The sequence below is a fragment of the Sphaeramia orbicularis genome, chromosome 1 (assembly GCF_902148855.1).
Source record: "Sphaeramia orbicularis chromosome 1, fSphaOr1.1, whole genome shotgun sequence".
Lineage (NCBI taxonomy): Eukaryota > Metazoa > Chordata > Actinopteri > Kurtiformes > Apogonidae > Sphaeramia > Sphaeramia orbicularis.
In genome coordinates this window covers 48,463,995-48,481,280 of record NC_043957.1, presented here as the reverse complement: position 1 = coordinate 48,481,280, position 17,286 = coordinate 48,463,995, and the positions used below count along the sequence as shown (strand labels likewise).

Below are 17,286 nucleotides of genomic sequence, written 5' to 3'. Positions count from 1 at the left end.
TGTTGTAGAAGATGACGGTGTTAACGCGGTAACTACGGAGCCTCTGAACGTCCAAATAAATGGGTCATATCTGATGACCATGAAAAGATAAATAACTGCATTTTACACCAATTATTTACATTTATCGATAGGATTAGTGGATCAACAGGTATTAAACATTATAGACGAATAGATGCTTTTAATTGTCATTGGCTGTTTGGGTCTTTATGGGTTAATGTAACATATTTCCTATTGATTGTTCTGGTTCTTAAGGATGAAAAGTCAAGCTCCAACTCCTACATGACTAATCCTCTTACCATATTTTATTGGGCAGAACCTGGTACACATAAGTCCAGTCAAGCACGTCAGAAACCTCAATGGATCGTCTCTTTCTGTGTATGGTTGAGTGGAAAATAAGGACTTGATGTCATTATAGTCATGGTCAGTGCATGTGGACTATACTAGTCATTATTATATGCAGCTTAAAGGTCTGTCACCCCTCCCTCTCTGGGTCAGACATGAGGCCATAGTGGACTTATATACAAAGAGGTAAATATGTATTCAACATGTCAACTCTTTTCCTCGTTAAGCACACTTATAATGCAGTAATTCACAGTGAATAGACTGTAGTATTTAGTCTAGACATCACATAGTGTCAGGACATAGTACAGGGAAGGGAAGGACCCAGATGTAAGGGCTAATATTGTTAAAAAAAAAAAAAAAAAACATTTATTACAAAAAAATCAAATACACTGAAAAGTATCTGAGAAGAACCATCAGCATCAGTTAGTATTTAAAAGAAGGTACAGAGGCACAATTTTTCAGAGGTACAGGGATGAGGGAGGTGTTGGGTACCACTGGGTGTTAGAAAGATGGACAAATCTATCTATCTATCTATCTATCTATCTATCTATCTATCTATCTATCTATCTATCTATCTATCTATCTATCTATCTATCTATCTATCTATCTATCTATCTATCTATCTATCTATCTATCTATCTATCTATCTATCTATCTATCTATCTATCGGCCCGCCTGCCCGCCCATCCATCCGTCCATCCATCCATCCATCCACCTGCCTGTCTGTCTGTCCGTCTATATCTATCTATCTATCTATCTATCTATCTATCTATCTATCTGCCCACCCACCCATCCGCCCGCCCGTCCATCTATCTATCTATCTATCTATCTGCCCGCCCATCCATCCATCTATCCATCCATCCGTCCATCCATCCGTCCATCCATCCACCCGCCTGTCTGTCTGTCCGTCTCTATCTATCTATCTATCTATCTATCTATCTATCTATCTATCTATCTATCTATCTATCTACCCGCCCGCCCATCCATCCATCCACCCGCCTGTCTGTCTGTCTGTCTGTCTATCTATCTATCTATCTATCTATCTATCTATCTGCCCGCCCACCCATCCATCCATCCATCCATCCGCCCACCCATCCGTCCGTCCATCTCTCTATCTATCTATCTGCCTGCCCGCCCATCCATCCATCCGCCCGCCCGCCCATCCGTCCGTCCGTCCGTCTCTCTATCTATCTATCTATCTATCTATCTATCTATCTATCTATCTATCTATCTATCTATCTGTCTATCTGTCTGTCTGTCTGTCTGTCTGTCTATCTATCTGTCTATCTGCCCACCCACCCGTCCGTCCGTCCATCTATCTATCTATCTATCTATCTATCTATCTATCTATCTATCTATCTATCTATCTATCTATCTATCTATCTATCTATCTATCTATCTATCTATCTATCTATCTATCTATCTATCTGCCCACCCACCCGTCCGTCCGTCCGTCCGTCCATCTATCTATCTATCTATCTATCTATCTATCTATCTATCTATCTATCTATCTATCTATCTATCTATCTATCTATCTATCTATCTATCTATCTATCTATCTATCTATCTATCTGCCCGCCCATCCATCCGCCCGCCCGCCCGTCTATCTATCTATCTATCTATCTATCTATCTATCTATCTATCTATCTATCTATCTATCTATCTATCTATCTATCTATCTATCTATCTATCTATCTATCTATCTATCTATCTATCTATCTATCTATCTGCCCGCCCGTCCGTCCGTCCGTCCATCTATCTATATCTATCTATCTATCTATCTATCTATCTATCTATCTATCTATCTATCTATCTATCTATCTATCTATCTATCTATCTATCTATCTATCTGCCCGCCCACCCACCCACCCATCCATCCATCCATCCGCCCACCCATCCGTCCGTCCGTCTCTCTATCTATCTATCTATCTATCTATCTATCTATCTATCTGCCTGCCCGCCCATCCATCCATCCGCCCGCCCGCCCATCCGTCCGTCCGTCTATCTATCTATCTATCTATCTATCTATCTATCTATCTATCTATCTATCTATCTATCTATCTATCTATCTATCTATCTATCTATCTATCTATCTATCTATCTATCTATCTATCTGCCCGCCCACCCACCCGTCCGTCCGTCCGTCCATCTATCTATCTATCTATCTATCTATCTATCTATCTATCTATCTATCTATCTATCTATCTATCTATCTATCTATCTATCTATCTATCTATCTATCTATCTATCTATCTATCTATCTATCTGCCCACCCATCCATCCATCCATCCGCCCGCCTGCCCATCCATCCGTCCGTCCATCTATCTATCTATCTATCTATCTATCTATCTATCTATCTATCTATCTATCTATCTATCTATCTATCTATCTATCTATCTATCTATCTATCTATCTATCTATCTATCTATCTATCTATCTATCTATCTATCTATCTATCTATCTACATAATGTACAAACCTCAGTTTTGGGTTACAACTCTAACCTAGTGTTGGTTCAAACACACTCTTTAGTTCTATTAAAGAAAAGTAGGAAACATCTTTTGTCCATCTAATGAAAAACATCATGCAGATTCAAGAAGGTTTACAAAACCCCCATTGTCTTTGCTCTGCAGATACTTCACAATTTTTATTGACAAGATTTGACCTTTGGATTAAGGTGTGAAACTGTTAAAATGAAACATGATCAGGTTGTTTCTTCTTCTAGGATGGGTGCCCTCTTCTTCATCACCACGAACCAGTGTTTCAGTACAGTGTCAGCGGCTGAGCTCTTCATTACTGAGAGGAAACTGTTTGTGTAAGTCCTCATAAAATCATAAAATGTCTTACAGTCTTTAAAAAAATAATTAAATTGTCTTAAATCTTAGCTAATTTACAACAGACATTGTATTTAATTTAATTTATCCATGATTAATGTATTTCAATCTAATAAAAATCCTCCACAGAACCACACATAATCTACTCAGCTTTAAATTTACCTACACTTCTTAAATAAGAAACACGAGGATTTGCCCAAAACTCAGTCTGAAATTTGGTTAACAATGATCTCAGTAAGTCTTAAAAAGCCATAAATCTATGTGTCTGATAACTGTAGAGGCTGATCATGACTAAACGTTAAGTGTGTTAATGATTTGGAAGCCGGAGAAGAAAGGCAAGGAACAGAGTTATGTGTTCAAATTTTGAGCTGCTGCATTCTGGACCAGTCGCAGATGTTGCGTGCTCTTCCTTGGCACACCAGAGAGAAGGGCATTACAATAATCTAATCGCAATGTCAAAAAAAAGAGTGCATTAGGATCCTACATTCTTAAAAGACAAAGCAGGTCTGAGTTTAGCAATATTCCTTAGATGAGGAAATGCGAGTTTTGTGATCTCTTTGACATGAAGATCAGAAGAAAGTGTTTTACCAAAAAGAACACCAGGTTCTTAGCTCGGTCTCTGCAATGAATGACACAATCATCCCGAGAAACAGTAAAAGTGCTGAATAGATCGGTGGTTCTCAACTGGTCTGGCTTCAGCACCCACTAACATTTCATTTATTTCATTCATGGTTATGGATTTCATCAGCAGACATTCAATAATCATCAGGTGAACAAACATTTACAGACCCATGCTCGAAAAGGATGAAGAAAATCTTATATTTCCTGCCCCCTTCTAAATAATAATAACCTTAATGGTTAGCTATACACAACTAGCTATAAAATCATACTATATAAAGTCAGACAAACCAAACAAAATACATCCAAAGATAATATAAAATGAATACAAAACCAAGTGCAAAACTACATGTCCAGGAAGTACAAAACATAGGTAAATATATACCTGACAAAATGATGCAAAACCATTACGATACCAAACCAAAATAAGTAAATAAATATGTTACAAGACACAAAACAAATACAAAGCAAAATGTAAAAACTTATAACTGTTCATATAATCTCATCGTTCTGTCTTTATACACCCCTCAATGACGAGCCGTGACCCAAATTGATGTTATACTTGTCAAATTTATTTAATGAAGACATGGTGTGTGAACCTGTGTTTGAACCTGAGATACTACAGAGAGACCAGGAGACTCTTAACTACACACAGTTATTACATGTGTGGACCTTATGACAGACCCTTTGTATAAAGTTCAACTTAAATATGAAACAGTACATCTATGTTTCATACCACTCTTTCCTTTATCCTCCATTCTGCACTGAAAGTCATGAGTACATCAGTGGCTACTACAGAGTATCTGTCTACTTCCTGTCTAAGATCCTCTCTGACATGGCCATGCGGACCGTCACCTCTGTGATCTTCAGCTGCATCGTCTACTTCATGATTGGTAAGAGAACTTTCTGGATATTATCTTTTTTAACCCATGAAGACCCAAACATCCTCTGTCAACTAAAACCATCTACTGATCTAAAATGTTTAATCCCTGTTGATCCACTAATCCTATCAATGCATGTAAATAATTGGTGTAAAATACAGTTTGTCATCTTTTCATGGTCATCAGATATGACCCATTTGGACACTCAGAGCCTCCGTAGTTACCATGGAAACACCGTCATCTTCTACAACATTGATTCACCAGTAAAACCCATGGAGTTTAATAAAAGACAGTGGTTGGAGACTCTTGTTTTATGTTAAGTTATTGATATCTTTGCTGAAAAAGACACTTTTTCTTCAGTTTTATTTGTGTTGATATAATAACTTTTGATATTAGTCTGAGTTTTCATGAACATGTACATGGTCTGTGAATTAAATATAGGGGAATACATGATTTACACTGAAAAATGCAAAATAAAGAGGCTAATATTAAAACAAATGGTGATAAATTACTTAAGAAAGGTTAAATAGAGAGAAAAGTCCAGTCAGGAACTGTTACAATAGTAGCGCTGGGTCTTTATGGGTTAGTTTGAGTTAAAGGTGCTGAGATTTGTCTCTGTGTTTTTGTATTTGTCCTCTCAGGGCTCAAATCTACAGCCGATGCCTTCTTCGTCTTCACTCTGACCGTCACGCTGGAGGCCTACACGGCCACAGCCATGACCATGGCCATCTCAGCCGACCAGAGTGTGGTGGCGCTCGCAAACATCCTCATGACCATCACTTTTGTCTTTATGATGGTGAGAGGAAAACAAGAAGTATAGAAAAATGTGGTGTCCAGATTGTTGTATTAATTAGTATGTTTATGCTCTGACCAGCTGAAACCATCAATCTACATACAACCAAAAAACATAACTGGCAACACATAGAATAGAATAGAATAGAATAGAATAGAATAGAATAGAATAGAACAGAATACAATACAATACAATACAATACAATAAGAAGACAAAGAATAGAATACAATAGAATGCAATCGAATCGAATAGAATAGAATAGAATGCAATCGAATAGCATAGAATAGAATAGAATAGAATAGAATGCAATTGAATAGAATACAATACAATACAATACAATGCAATAAAATAGCATAGAATAGAATAGAATAGAATAGAATGCAATCGAATAGCATCGAATAGAATACAATACAATACAATACAATACAATGCCATAGAATAGAATAGAATGCAATCGAATAGAATAGAATAGAATAAATAGCATAGAATAGAATAGAATAGAATGCAATCGAATAGCATCGAATAGAATACAATACAATACAATGCAATAGAATAGAATAGAATAGAACGCAATCGAATAGAATAGAATAGAATGCAATCGAATAGCATAGAATAGAATACAATACAATACAATGCAATCGAATAGAAGAGAAGAGAATCAAATAGCATAGAATAGAATAGCATAGAATAGAATAGAATAGAATAGAATAGAATAGAATAGAATAGAATAGAATAGAATAGAACACAATACAATACAGTACAATACAATAACCTTTACTGTCATGTTGGAGTGCCTCTCCAGTCAGTGCACACAATATGAATAAGAAAACCAACATGTCAGAAAATAAGAATAGAGCAAATATGAAATTCCAAAAAAGAGAGATGTAAAATAAGAAAACAGAATATAGAATTTAACAAAATTAAAATAAGAATGGAACTAAAAGTAGAATAAAATAAAAATGGACATAATATGAATAGACACAATATTTACAATATTAACAGCATTAACAGTATTGTATCTATGAATATTAACAGTATTAATACTGTGTATATCTATGAAAGTCTATTTAAAAAAAATAGTGCATTTGTATTTGAATACATACTGCATAGTTATTGTAAGAACAGAGGATTATTGCACAACTTATTGCACATAATTCACATTTTGCAGGGTTGTTGCATAATATTTGAAGTGATACTTTGAGGGAAGTGAGTGAACAGAAACAACACTATATTTATTTCTTTTTGCAGTTGTATGTGATGACAGCTCTTGGGAAGAAACTGTCTCTGAATCTACTGTATTTTTCCTTGTTCTGAGGGACCTGTAACATCAGGCAGATAGAAACAGGTCAAACAGATGGTGACAGGGGTGGGATATGTCTCTGATGATATAACTACATTGATATATTGAAATATAATGCAAGGATACAGTAAAAGCCTTATACAAACAATGGGAACTTACATGCAATATATTTTTGTTAAAACATACAAAACAATAAGGGATTTTGTGTTGTTTTATAAAGTACTTTAATGATGTATTATAAAATAGAAAAAAATGATAAGAAAACCACAGTGGACATCAATAACATTAGTAAGACAGCCAGTGAGTCATGTGAGAACAGTCCTTTGGGTAACACTGGAGTCTTTTCTACAGTGTTGACTGTATAAATGTGTTCCCTCATGTTTGTGTTGTGTTTTTAGATTTTCTCAGGTCTACTGGTGAACCTGCCCAGCATCATGGACTGGCTGTCGTGGCTGAAATATTTCAGTATCCCTCGCTACGGCCTCGCTGTGAGTTCACACTTAAGATGTCTATCTGAATTTAATACAAATAAATAACAATAAATGCTTCGTGGCTCAGTACAAAATACTTGTAACAATATTCAAAATGTTCCATGTTAGTTTTTGTGCAGCATTACTTTGTTTGTGTATTACTGTCAAAATACTGATCAAATCGTTCTGACAAAGGTGTCTCCATAATAAATAAATGCTCCATGTCATTGCTTTTCAGTTTTGTATGTACAAGATATGTGAGAATAAGGATTAGGGCTGTGTATTGGCAAGAATCAGGTGATACAGTACAAACTAGAAGCACTCGGAGAGTGCAGACCTCCGCCAAGGCTGATCAGTGGCCCCCCCCGTGGGCCACCCCACCCCCGATCACCACCAAAATGTAATCATTTCTTCCTCATCCCATTTCCAACAAACCCTGAAAATTTCATCCAAATCTGTCCATAACTTTTTGAGTTATGTTGCACACTAACGGACAAACAAACAAACAAACAAACCCTGGCAAAAACATAACCTCCTTGGCGGAGGTAATCACAATACGAGGATCACGATACGATATATCACAATATATCATGATACTGTTAACAAGGCAATAATTTTTTTTGTTTGTTTTGCTTCTTATTGTAAAAGATTATTTCCTGGAAAACTAACATCTGCTTCTTTCAAACAGTAACAAGTGTGTTTAGGATGCTTGAAACAACCATTATTTAACAAAACAGTGTTATCAATAAAAAAAAATACATGTATGACCTGCAATATCACAATATTACTTTTGTCACATACAAACAACAGAGTAAAATACATATGTGAATATATAAATAAAAGAGTAAAATACCCATGTGAATATAGAAATAAAAGAGTAAAATACATAAATAAGTAATATAGCCTTTACTACAAGAGTCCCATAAAGTGTGTGTCATATGTCTCAATTATTTTTTCTTCCGTCATTCCAAAAATGTTCACACAAGTGTGAAAAATGTGTTCTCTGCGTCTTGTTTCATCGTTTCGATGTCTCTTTTTTGCGACAATAACCACTTCCATGCGTCCACAATTACACATACAAACCGTTTGCACCTCCTTTTGAGACGTGTTAAATATAGACACAGTTTCTATCAGCAAAATTGCTTTTGGGTTTGATAAATCACTTTGCGTGTGCTAAATTAATATATTTACATTTTCTCCTCCCAGCACACTCACAATTGGATGCCCCATATTGCATATTCATTACGGCAAGTGTACTAACTGGATGCAGATGTGGTATTTTGCACATTTGAAAGACGCAACCCTTAGTGCACACTGTTGGTGAATCTGTTTGTACATTTTTTTGGATGTGCAATGAGTTTGAACACATTTGTACGCAAACCTTTAGTTGATCCGGCTCTTAGTGTGTTATTGGAGGGCCTAACAAGACTGCATTACTTTTGTGAAATTTTTCAAAACTTTTTATTGTTATGCAGAAAATCAAGGTTAATGAAGTTCGAATATTTGGTTTCTTACTCATAAGTGGCAAAAAAAATCTAGAATAGAATAGAACAGAATAGAATAGAATACAATACAATAAGAAGACAAAGAATAGAATACAATAGAATGCAATCAAATGGAATAGAATAGAATGCAATCAAATAGCATAGAATACAATACAATGCAATAGAATAGAGTACAATACAATACAATGCAATCAAATAGAATACAATAGAATAGAATGATAGAATAGAGCAATATTTGACAGAAATAGGCCTTTTGTACATAGTAAAAGTTTTAGATCTTTGAGTTCAGCTAATGAAAAATGGAAGCCAAAACAAAAGTGTTGCTTTTTTATTTTTGTTCAGTTCAAGTGCTGATCCAGACCCCTGTCCACATCCACATTCTCCCTTTGAACATCATTCCTTACATTAGTACCATTACTTCATGGTACTGAACAGAGCAGGTACACTCACTGTTCATGCATAGGTGGACCTTACAGACCCTGGAGACCACATTGGACCTGAGATTGTTGACTCACTGTCCTCACTGGAACTGTTGCTGTCACCGTCTTGTTACGTATTTGAAAATGACCAAAAATAGTCACATGCCTGATAAAGGGAGAAACATTGTCATTAAAGCAGTGTTTTTCAACCTTTGGGTCAGTACCCCATGTGGGGTCACCTGGAATTCAAATGGGGTCGCCTGAAATTTTTTGTAATTGATAAAAAAAACCAAAACTTACTAATAAAAAATCTATGGTGAGTTGACAGAGACAATCCCAATCTATAAAAGACATGACAAACTGTGAAGCTGAAACTGAAGCACTGTGGTTCTGTTTATCTGTCAAATGTTCATTGTGGTCAGTTTCAGATGCTGCAGCTCTTTCATAATTCATAGTTTGAGTTATTGTTAGTTCAGTATTAATTGTCAGCTTTGAAAAATACAAGCTGGACTGATTGTACATATCCTGACCAAGGAAAATCAAATTCTCACTTTGTGCAGTAACCTACACCTTACTTTTCTGCCTCCGTCCAGAATAATATACATTATATAAACTAAATGTTGTCTAAAATTAATGTTTATTTGCAATATAGTATAGCAAACTATTACATGATCAAAAACAAATTAATTTTAACAAAAAAAAAAAAAAAATTCTCCATTTTGAATGTCTGGGGTCGCCAGAAATTTGTGACGTTAAAATGGGGTCACGAGCCAAAAAAGGTTGGGATCCACTGCCATTAAAGGGTTAAAACTTCTTAAGACTCACTTTTATTCTCTGGCTTTTAACTACGCATGAGTTGTGTGGTCCTCTGTGTCTTTTATTTATTTATTTAATTCTATTACTTTTATCTATTTGATTTTATTGTTTATTGTAGTTTTATGTTCTTATTTATTGTTTTTAGTGTATTTCTTTTAATTGTTTTCTTGTTTTTATGATGTTCAGCACTTTGGAGATGTTTTTATTGTTTAAATGTGCTGTATAAATAAAGTGGACTGGATAAAACTGACACTGGCTTGTATTTTTCAGGCCCTGAAGGTGAATGAGTTTGTGGGGGTGAAGTTCTGTGACGACGCTTTGATTCACAACATCAACACATCAGCGTCTCTAACAACCAACTGCACCATGAACACGTTCGGCCTGATGTGAGTAGAGCTCCTCATTAGGGCTGTGTATTGGCAAGAATCTGGCGAAACGTCCAAATCCCAATACTAGGATCACAATACGATATATCACGATATATCATGATACTGTTAAAAAAGCTTCCTTTTTTTTGAAGATTATTTCCTGGAAGAATTGAATTACACCAGAAATATGTACAAATACTAAACACATTTTTATTTGATCAGAACAGGATCTGATGTTATATCACCCCAAAAAAACTAAATAAATAAATTCTAATTCTTCTAGTTTCCAAAGGAACTAAAATCTGCCTCTCAGACAGTAAAATGTGCTTTTAGGATGCTCCAAATAACCATTATTTAATAAAACCATGATAAAAAATAATAATTAAAATATAAACAAAAATGAAAAACAAAAAAATAAAAATGAACCTCCACAATATCTGCATTTAAATAAATACCTAAAAATATCAATACAGTATTGTGAAATGAAATATCGCGATATATTGCAGAACCGATATTTTTTTAACACCCCTACTGCTCATGTGACCTGGTTTTTTGTCACTGTTGTGGTTTAGAGCGTGCCTTCCTCTGCTTTTATTACAATCTGAACTGTATGCCTTGTGTTCACATGAGTCGACATGAGTATTGTAAACATTTTCTGCCTCAGTAATGAAGTTGGATTTGCGACGGACTCTTCCAGGTGCACGGGGGAGCAGTATCTGGACTACCTGGGAATAGAATACACCATGTGGGGACTGTGGAAGAATCACGTGGCTTTGACTGTAATGACGTTCATATTCCTCATCATTGCTTATCTGAAACTTCGCTACATCAAGAAATTCACTTAAATGCATGAATCTGCCGTCTTTTTTTTTTTGTCCAGTGGGAAACACATTCATCTAAAACAGGGGTGTCAAACTTATGTTAGTTCAGGGGCCACATGCAGCTAAAGTTGATCTGAAGTGGGCCAGACCAGTGAAATAATTACATAATAATATAGAAATAATGCCAACTCCAAACATTTCAATGTGTTTTATAGTGAAAAAAGTAAAATTACATTATGGAAACATTTACATCTATAAACTGTCCTTTTAAAAATGTGATAAACATGAACCATGAAAAAACTGAAATTTATTAAGAAAAATAAGTACAATTAAAACCGCAAGCGGTGTTAAGGCCCTCGCCTTCCCACGCAACCGCCTTCCCACGCGACCACCGAGGCCACCGACATTGAGAGGACACCGTATTGTGGGCTCGATCCGACATTCTGCGAGATACACGCAGTTTTATACTTCTGACAATGATCGCTTAATCGCAAGCTCATCACAGCCACGCCCAACATTTGATCAAAAATGTAGGTGGTAACTTTTGATCACACGTATGCAGGTGATTTTCACCAAGTTTGGTCCAAATTGGATGTAAACCCAAGGAGGAGATGATGAAAGTATGAGGGGTGGGATTCGTCCAAAAACCCATTCATTTGAATGGCACAGTTTTGATGTTGTCATGGCAACACAATTGTAGATAGGGGCGTGTCCTCATTGGCTTTTTGGTTCAGTTTGGCATGAGGGATGTGTGTGCCAAATTTTGATTGACTATGTAAAAAAAATTTTTTTGGTCCCATTCAAAAAATATAGGGGGTGCCAGAGAGCCATTTTACGATCCGACTATATGAGTTCCATATCATCGCGTTCAGGTTGTCATTCCGCACAAATGTTACATTGGGTCCAACTCAATCTGACACTGTCTTTGTGAGATATACACACTTTTATACTTCTGAAAATGGCCGCTTTGTTGTGAGGTCATCACAGCCACGCCAAAAATTTGATCAAAAATGTAGGTGGCAGTTTTGATCACACGTGTTTAGGTGATTTTCACCCAGTTTGGTCCAAATTGGATGTAAACCCTCGGAGGAGATGATGAAAGGATGAGGGGTGGGATTTTAGAGGTCCACACTTCCATCCAATATGGCCGACTTCCTGTTGGGTTTAGGGCGGGGCCATAATGTAATTTTTTACTTGTCCTATCATGGTCTATGTCTGTACCAAGTTTCATGTTTGTACGATGAAAAAAATTTGGATAGGACTCCCATCCGTGTAATGTATTTTGATTTTTGAGGGGGCGCTACCGAGTCATTTTGCGATATTTTTTCTTGGCGACTTCAAATTTTAAAAAAATTCACTGGGCTTGAATTTTTGGTCAAATAAAATTGACTTTTTGTTAATGTTCAGGGGGTCAAATTTGCATTCAAAGTGGTGACAGAATAATAATAATAACGGAACCATGCCATTTTAATAGGCCCTCGCCGACATGTATGTCTGGGCTCGGGCCTAATTTAACTGTAGTTTTCCTCTGCTTATCATTTGTAAATGTGCATTACAACTTACAGATCACAAAGGATCTGCAAATTTACAAAATATTTTAGTAACTGGCAGAATAATATTATTGCGCTGACTTCTCTTAACACATTTCTAGTTTTTCATATTTTTTGTGAAAGGCTAGTTTGTAAATTTACACATTTTCATGTAATTTCACTTTTTTACTCTAAAACAGAGAAAAAATTTGGAATTGTCGTTATTTGTTGGTTTTTACAGAAGTATTTTACTGATCTCACCCACTTGAGACTAAAGTAGGGCTCTATATAAAGTAAAATGATTGACTGTTAATATCTTTAGTGTAATTTTTGCATTTCACAAATTCATCCTACGGGCCAGACTGGACCCTCTGGGGGGCCAAATTTGGCCCCTGGGCTGCATGTTTGACACCTGTGATCTACGAGAATAGTTTAACAAGTGAAAACAGAGACAATAAGGGCATTAACCCATAAAGACCCAAATCATCTACTGATCTAAAATGTTGAATAAGTTCTGATCCACTAATTCTATCAATACATGTACAGGGGTTGGACAAAATAATGGAAACACCTTAAAAAATCAACAAAATATAATTTAATATGGTGTAGGTCCGCCTTTTGCGGCAATTACAGCCTCAATTCTCCGAGGTATTGATTCATACAACTTGTGAATTGTTTCCAAAGGAATTTTAAGCCATTCTTCAGTTAGAATACCCTCCAACTCTTTTAGAGACAATGGCGGTGGAAATCGACGTCTTACTTGAATCTCTAAAACTGACCATAAATGCTCAATAATGTTGAGGTCTGGGGACTGGGCCGGCCATACGAGATGCTCAACTTCATTAGAATGCTCCTCATGCCATTCTTTAACAATTCTAGCTGTATGGATTGGGGCATTATCATCTTGAGGTGACGGTGTTTCCATTATTTTGTCCAACCCCTGTAAATAATTGGTGTAAAATGCAGTTCGTCATCTTTTCATGGTCATGAGATATGACCCATTTGGACGTTCAGAGGCTCTGTAGTTACCATGGAAACACCGTCATCTTCTACAACATTGATTCATCAGTAAAACCCAAGGAGTTGGATTAACGACAGTGGATGGAGACACTTGGTTTATGTTCAGTTGATTATATTTTGCTGAAAAAGTCAGTTTTTTCTTCAGTTTTCATTGTTTTGATATAATAACCTTTGAATTCACTGAACTTTTATGATCAGTAATTTAACCCTTTCATGCATAGTGGTCACTACGGTGGACAGTTATTCTACAGTTCTCATATATTCATGGATTTTGTTCTTTTAGTTCCATATCAGCCGACACAGTGGACGCTTATGCATCATCCCATACACTGACACTCAGACCATTACTGTAACTTTACTGTTCTGGATAAACCTGATCTGCACTAACATGTTTGAGTGTACATGAAGTGCGTGTTATTGTTATAAGTCAGTAATTAACAGTTTTTTAAACAAAAGTAGTTGTCGGGTTTTTTTTGCATATTATCTCCATGAAGCGAGTAATGTCTGGTATTAAAGTGTTAAAATGTGAGAAAACTTCAGATTAGTAGCATTAAAAATATCTGCTAAAGGTTCATACTGTCTTCCACATATAATTATTGTAGATAATTCATTTATCAGACAAAATAGTAAAGCAGGTAAACAAACAACTACCCCTGTCTGAGAAACGAATGACCTAAAATAAGCATTAAAAATATTTTTATTTCATAGTTTTCACACAAAATATAAGTAAATACATGTTTCTTTGCTTCAAAAATTAAACATGTGGTGTCCAGTTGAGTGGACACTTTTGCAGCTCCATGAAAAATAGGTTCGTAAGAAAATTTTCTTTAGGCATGTTTTTTTCATGCCTAAAGAGGAATAAAAACAATCAGAAAAAAAAAAATCTTGATTAAGGGTCTCATAATTCATGCACGAAAGGGTTAAATACAGGAAAATACATGATTTTCACTGGAGTAAAAAAGCAAAATACAGGTGATAATATTATAATAAATAGTGATTAATCACTTAAGAATGGTTAAAATCCAGAGAAATTTATTGATATCTTTGTGAAAAAGTAGCTTTTTCTTCAGTTTTCTCTTTTTCCTATATCTTTCTGAGACCTGGGAAAGTAAATGTTTTGGCTTTTTTTAATTGGAAAAAGCATAATGCAACGGTTTTTAAGGTATAATTTCTATTTTTGCTTTGCGTAATTTACACCTGACAACAAACTAGCACATATTGGCTAACGTTAGATATTGTTTACAAACTGTGTGCCAACATATTTCTATTCTCTGTGCATATTTTATTAAAGTAAACCCATAAACCAGTTGTATTATGAAACAACTGAACCTCCTGAGACCCAGGAAAGTAAATGTTTTGGCTTTTTTACATTAAACAACTATCATGATTGAAAAAAGCATAATGCAACAGGTTTTCACATAGATTTTTTATTTTATTTACTTTTTTTTAAGGAAGGTTTTATGAACATGTGCATCAGGGGTGTTGAACTCATTTTCTTCTGGGGGCCGCATTCAGCCCAATTTAATCTGAAGTGGGCAGGACCAGTAATTTACTAGCATGATAGGCAAAAAAAAAAAGGCAACTCCAAATTGTTTTAGTGCAAAAAATAACATTCAATTATGCCAATATTTACATTTACAAACTATCCAAACAAAAAGGATGTGAATAACCTGAAAAAAATGAAATTTGTTAAGAAATACAAGTACAATTTTATCAGTATTATGCATCAACTTATCATTTAAACATATGCACAAAACATTTAATAACAGGCAGGATATTGTTAAAATTGCACTTAATTTTCTTCTGACTTTTCAGATTGTTCATATTTGTTCAGGTTATTCATTTTATTGTTAAAGGATAGTTTGTAAATGCAAACATTTTCATAATTTAATGTTTTTTGCACTAAATCAAAGAGAAAAAATTGGTGTTGTTATTATTTATAGGTTGTTATGGTATTATTTTTGAGTTTGATGCCCTAACTTGCACTTTGCAAATTTACCCCGTGGGCCGGATTGGAACATTTGGTGTGCCGGTTTTGGCCCCCGGGCCGCATGTTTGACACCTGTGATGTACAGGGTGGGGAAGCAAAATTTACAATATTTTGAGGCAGGGATTGAAAGACGGTGTATGACAGTTAGTTTATTGAAAGTCATGAGAATTTATTTGCCACAAAAAAATGTACATAATAGAAAATGTTTTTATTCTATGTGTCCTCCTTCTTTCTCAATAACTGCCTTCACACGCTTCCTGAAACTTGCGCAAGTGTTCCTCAAATATTCAGGTGACAACTTCTCCCATTCTTCTTTAATAGTATCTTCCAGACTTTCTCGTAATAGTTTTGCTCATAGTCATTCTCTTCTTTCCATTATAAACAGTCTTTATGGACACTCCAACTATTTTTGAAATCTCCTTTGGTGTGACGAGTGCATTCAGGAAATCACACACTCTTTGACGTTTGCTTTCCTGATTACTCATATGGGCAAAAGTTTCTGAAAAGGTATGGATAATAGTGTTAGGTATGATTATGACATCAATATATGTTTGGTTTCAAAACAATTGACGTAGTGCCTGCTGAGAAAAAACAACTAAATGTTCATTGTAAATTTTGCTTCCCGACCCTGTACATGATCAGTAAATTAAATATAGGAAAATATGTGATTTTCACCGGGGAAAAAAAAGCAAAATACAGGCGATAATATTATAATAAATGGTGATAAATCACTTAAGAAAGGTTAAATCTAGAAAAAAATGCATTTGGGAAACGACACAAAAGTAACACTGGGTCTTTATGGGTTAAAATGCTCTGAGCAGGTCAGGAGAGGGAGGCGTTCACAGTGTACACAGAAATTTGACAGAATGAAAAACACATCATCATGTACATTCACTCATGCACAGACTCAAGTATCCAGTGCCTTTTTATATATTAATGACGTATGGTTAAAATAAAAACATGACATGCAGCTTAGTGTAAACACAAACATGTCATCTATTATAACTCATATAAAAACAACTGCATTCCCAACACGTGAAACTGTGCCTTTAAATGAAGATGGTGTCTCCAAAACGTTCAGTTTACACAAACACATAAGACAATGTCCTGTGTTATAAGAAAAAAAAAAAAAAACTTTAGATTTATTTAAGTAGTTGTTTTAATAATGTCATAAAGATCATGTTTTTTCCACCAAAAGTTGTGAGACGTTCACATAAAATATACTGCAGTTACTTGTGAATCTTTTACACTTGTGATACTATTTTATAATCACACTAAACATGCTATCGATGACTAAGTAGCTCTGATTTATTTACTTTTACAGATACTTTGTAAGGTTTTGTAGAATTTATGCAGGTAGATGGTGAATGTCTTTTTCTAGTGTTTCTACTGTTCCACTGCAACTTTTCTATAAACATAATACTGTATTATGTTCTTATATATAAACATTTCCATGTAATCTTGGCCTTCTCATTTCATTTTTACAGTATTTATTTTACTGTTGGGTTGAGGATTAAGCGTAAGGGTAAGGTTATGTCTCACTGATAATTTCCTTGTACTCTTCCAAAAACAAATGATCTA

The 17,286-nt window shown here is 35.3% G+C and overlaps 1 protein-coding gene across 1 annotated transcript in view; it reads left to right on the top strand.

Annotated features, from left to right (window-relative positions):
• abcg2d (ATP binding cassette subfamily G member 2 (JR blood group)) overlaps positions 1-13,228 on the top strand; it is a 43,368-nt gene extending 30,140 nt beyond the window's left edge. Inside the window, exons 11-17 of the mRNA XM_030142813.1 lie at positions 3,067-3,156; positions 4,565-4,686; positions 5,316-5,470; positions 7,166-7,255; positions 10,248-10,363; positions 11,043-11,246; positions 13,120-13,228. Of these exons, the coding sequence (XP_029998673.1) occupies positions 3,067-3,156; positions 4,565-4,686; positions 5,316-5,470; positions 7,166-7,255; positions 10,248-10,363; positions 11,043-11,190 (721 nt within the window). The 3' untranslated portion in view covers positions 11,191-11,246; positions 13,120-13,228. The remainder of the gene's footprint in view (positions 1-3,066; positions 3,157-4,564; positions 4,687-5,315; positions 5,471-7,165; positions 7,256-10,247; positions 10,364-11,042; positions 11,247-13,119) is intronic.
• Positions 13,229-17,286: the final 4,058 nt, after the last annotated feature.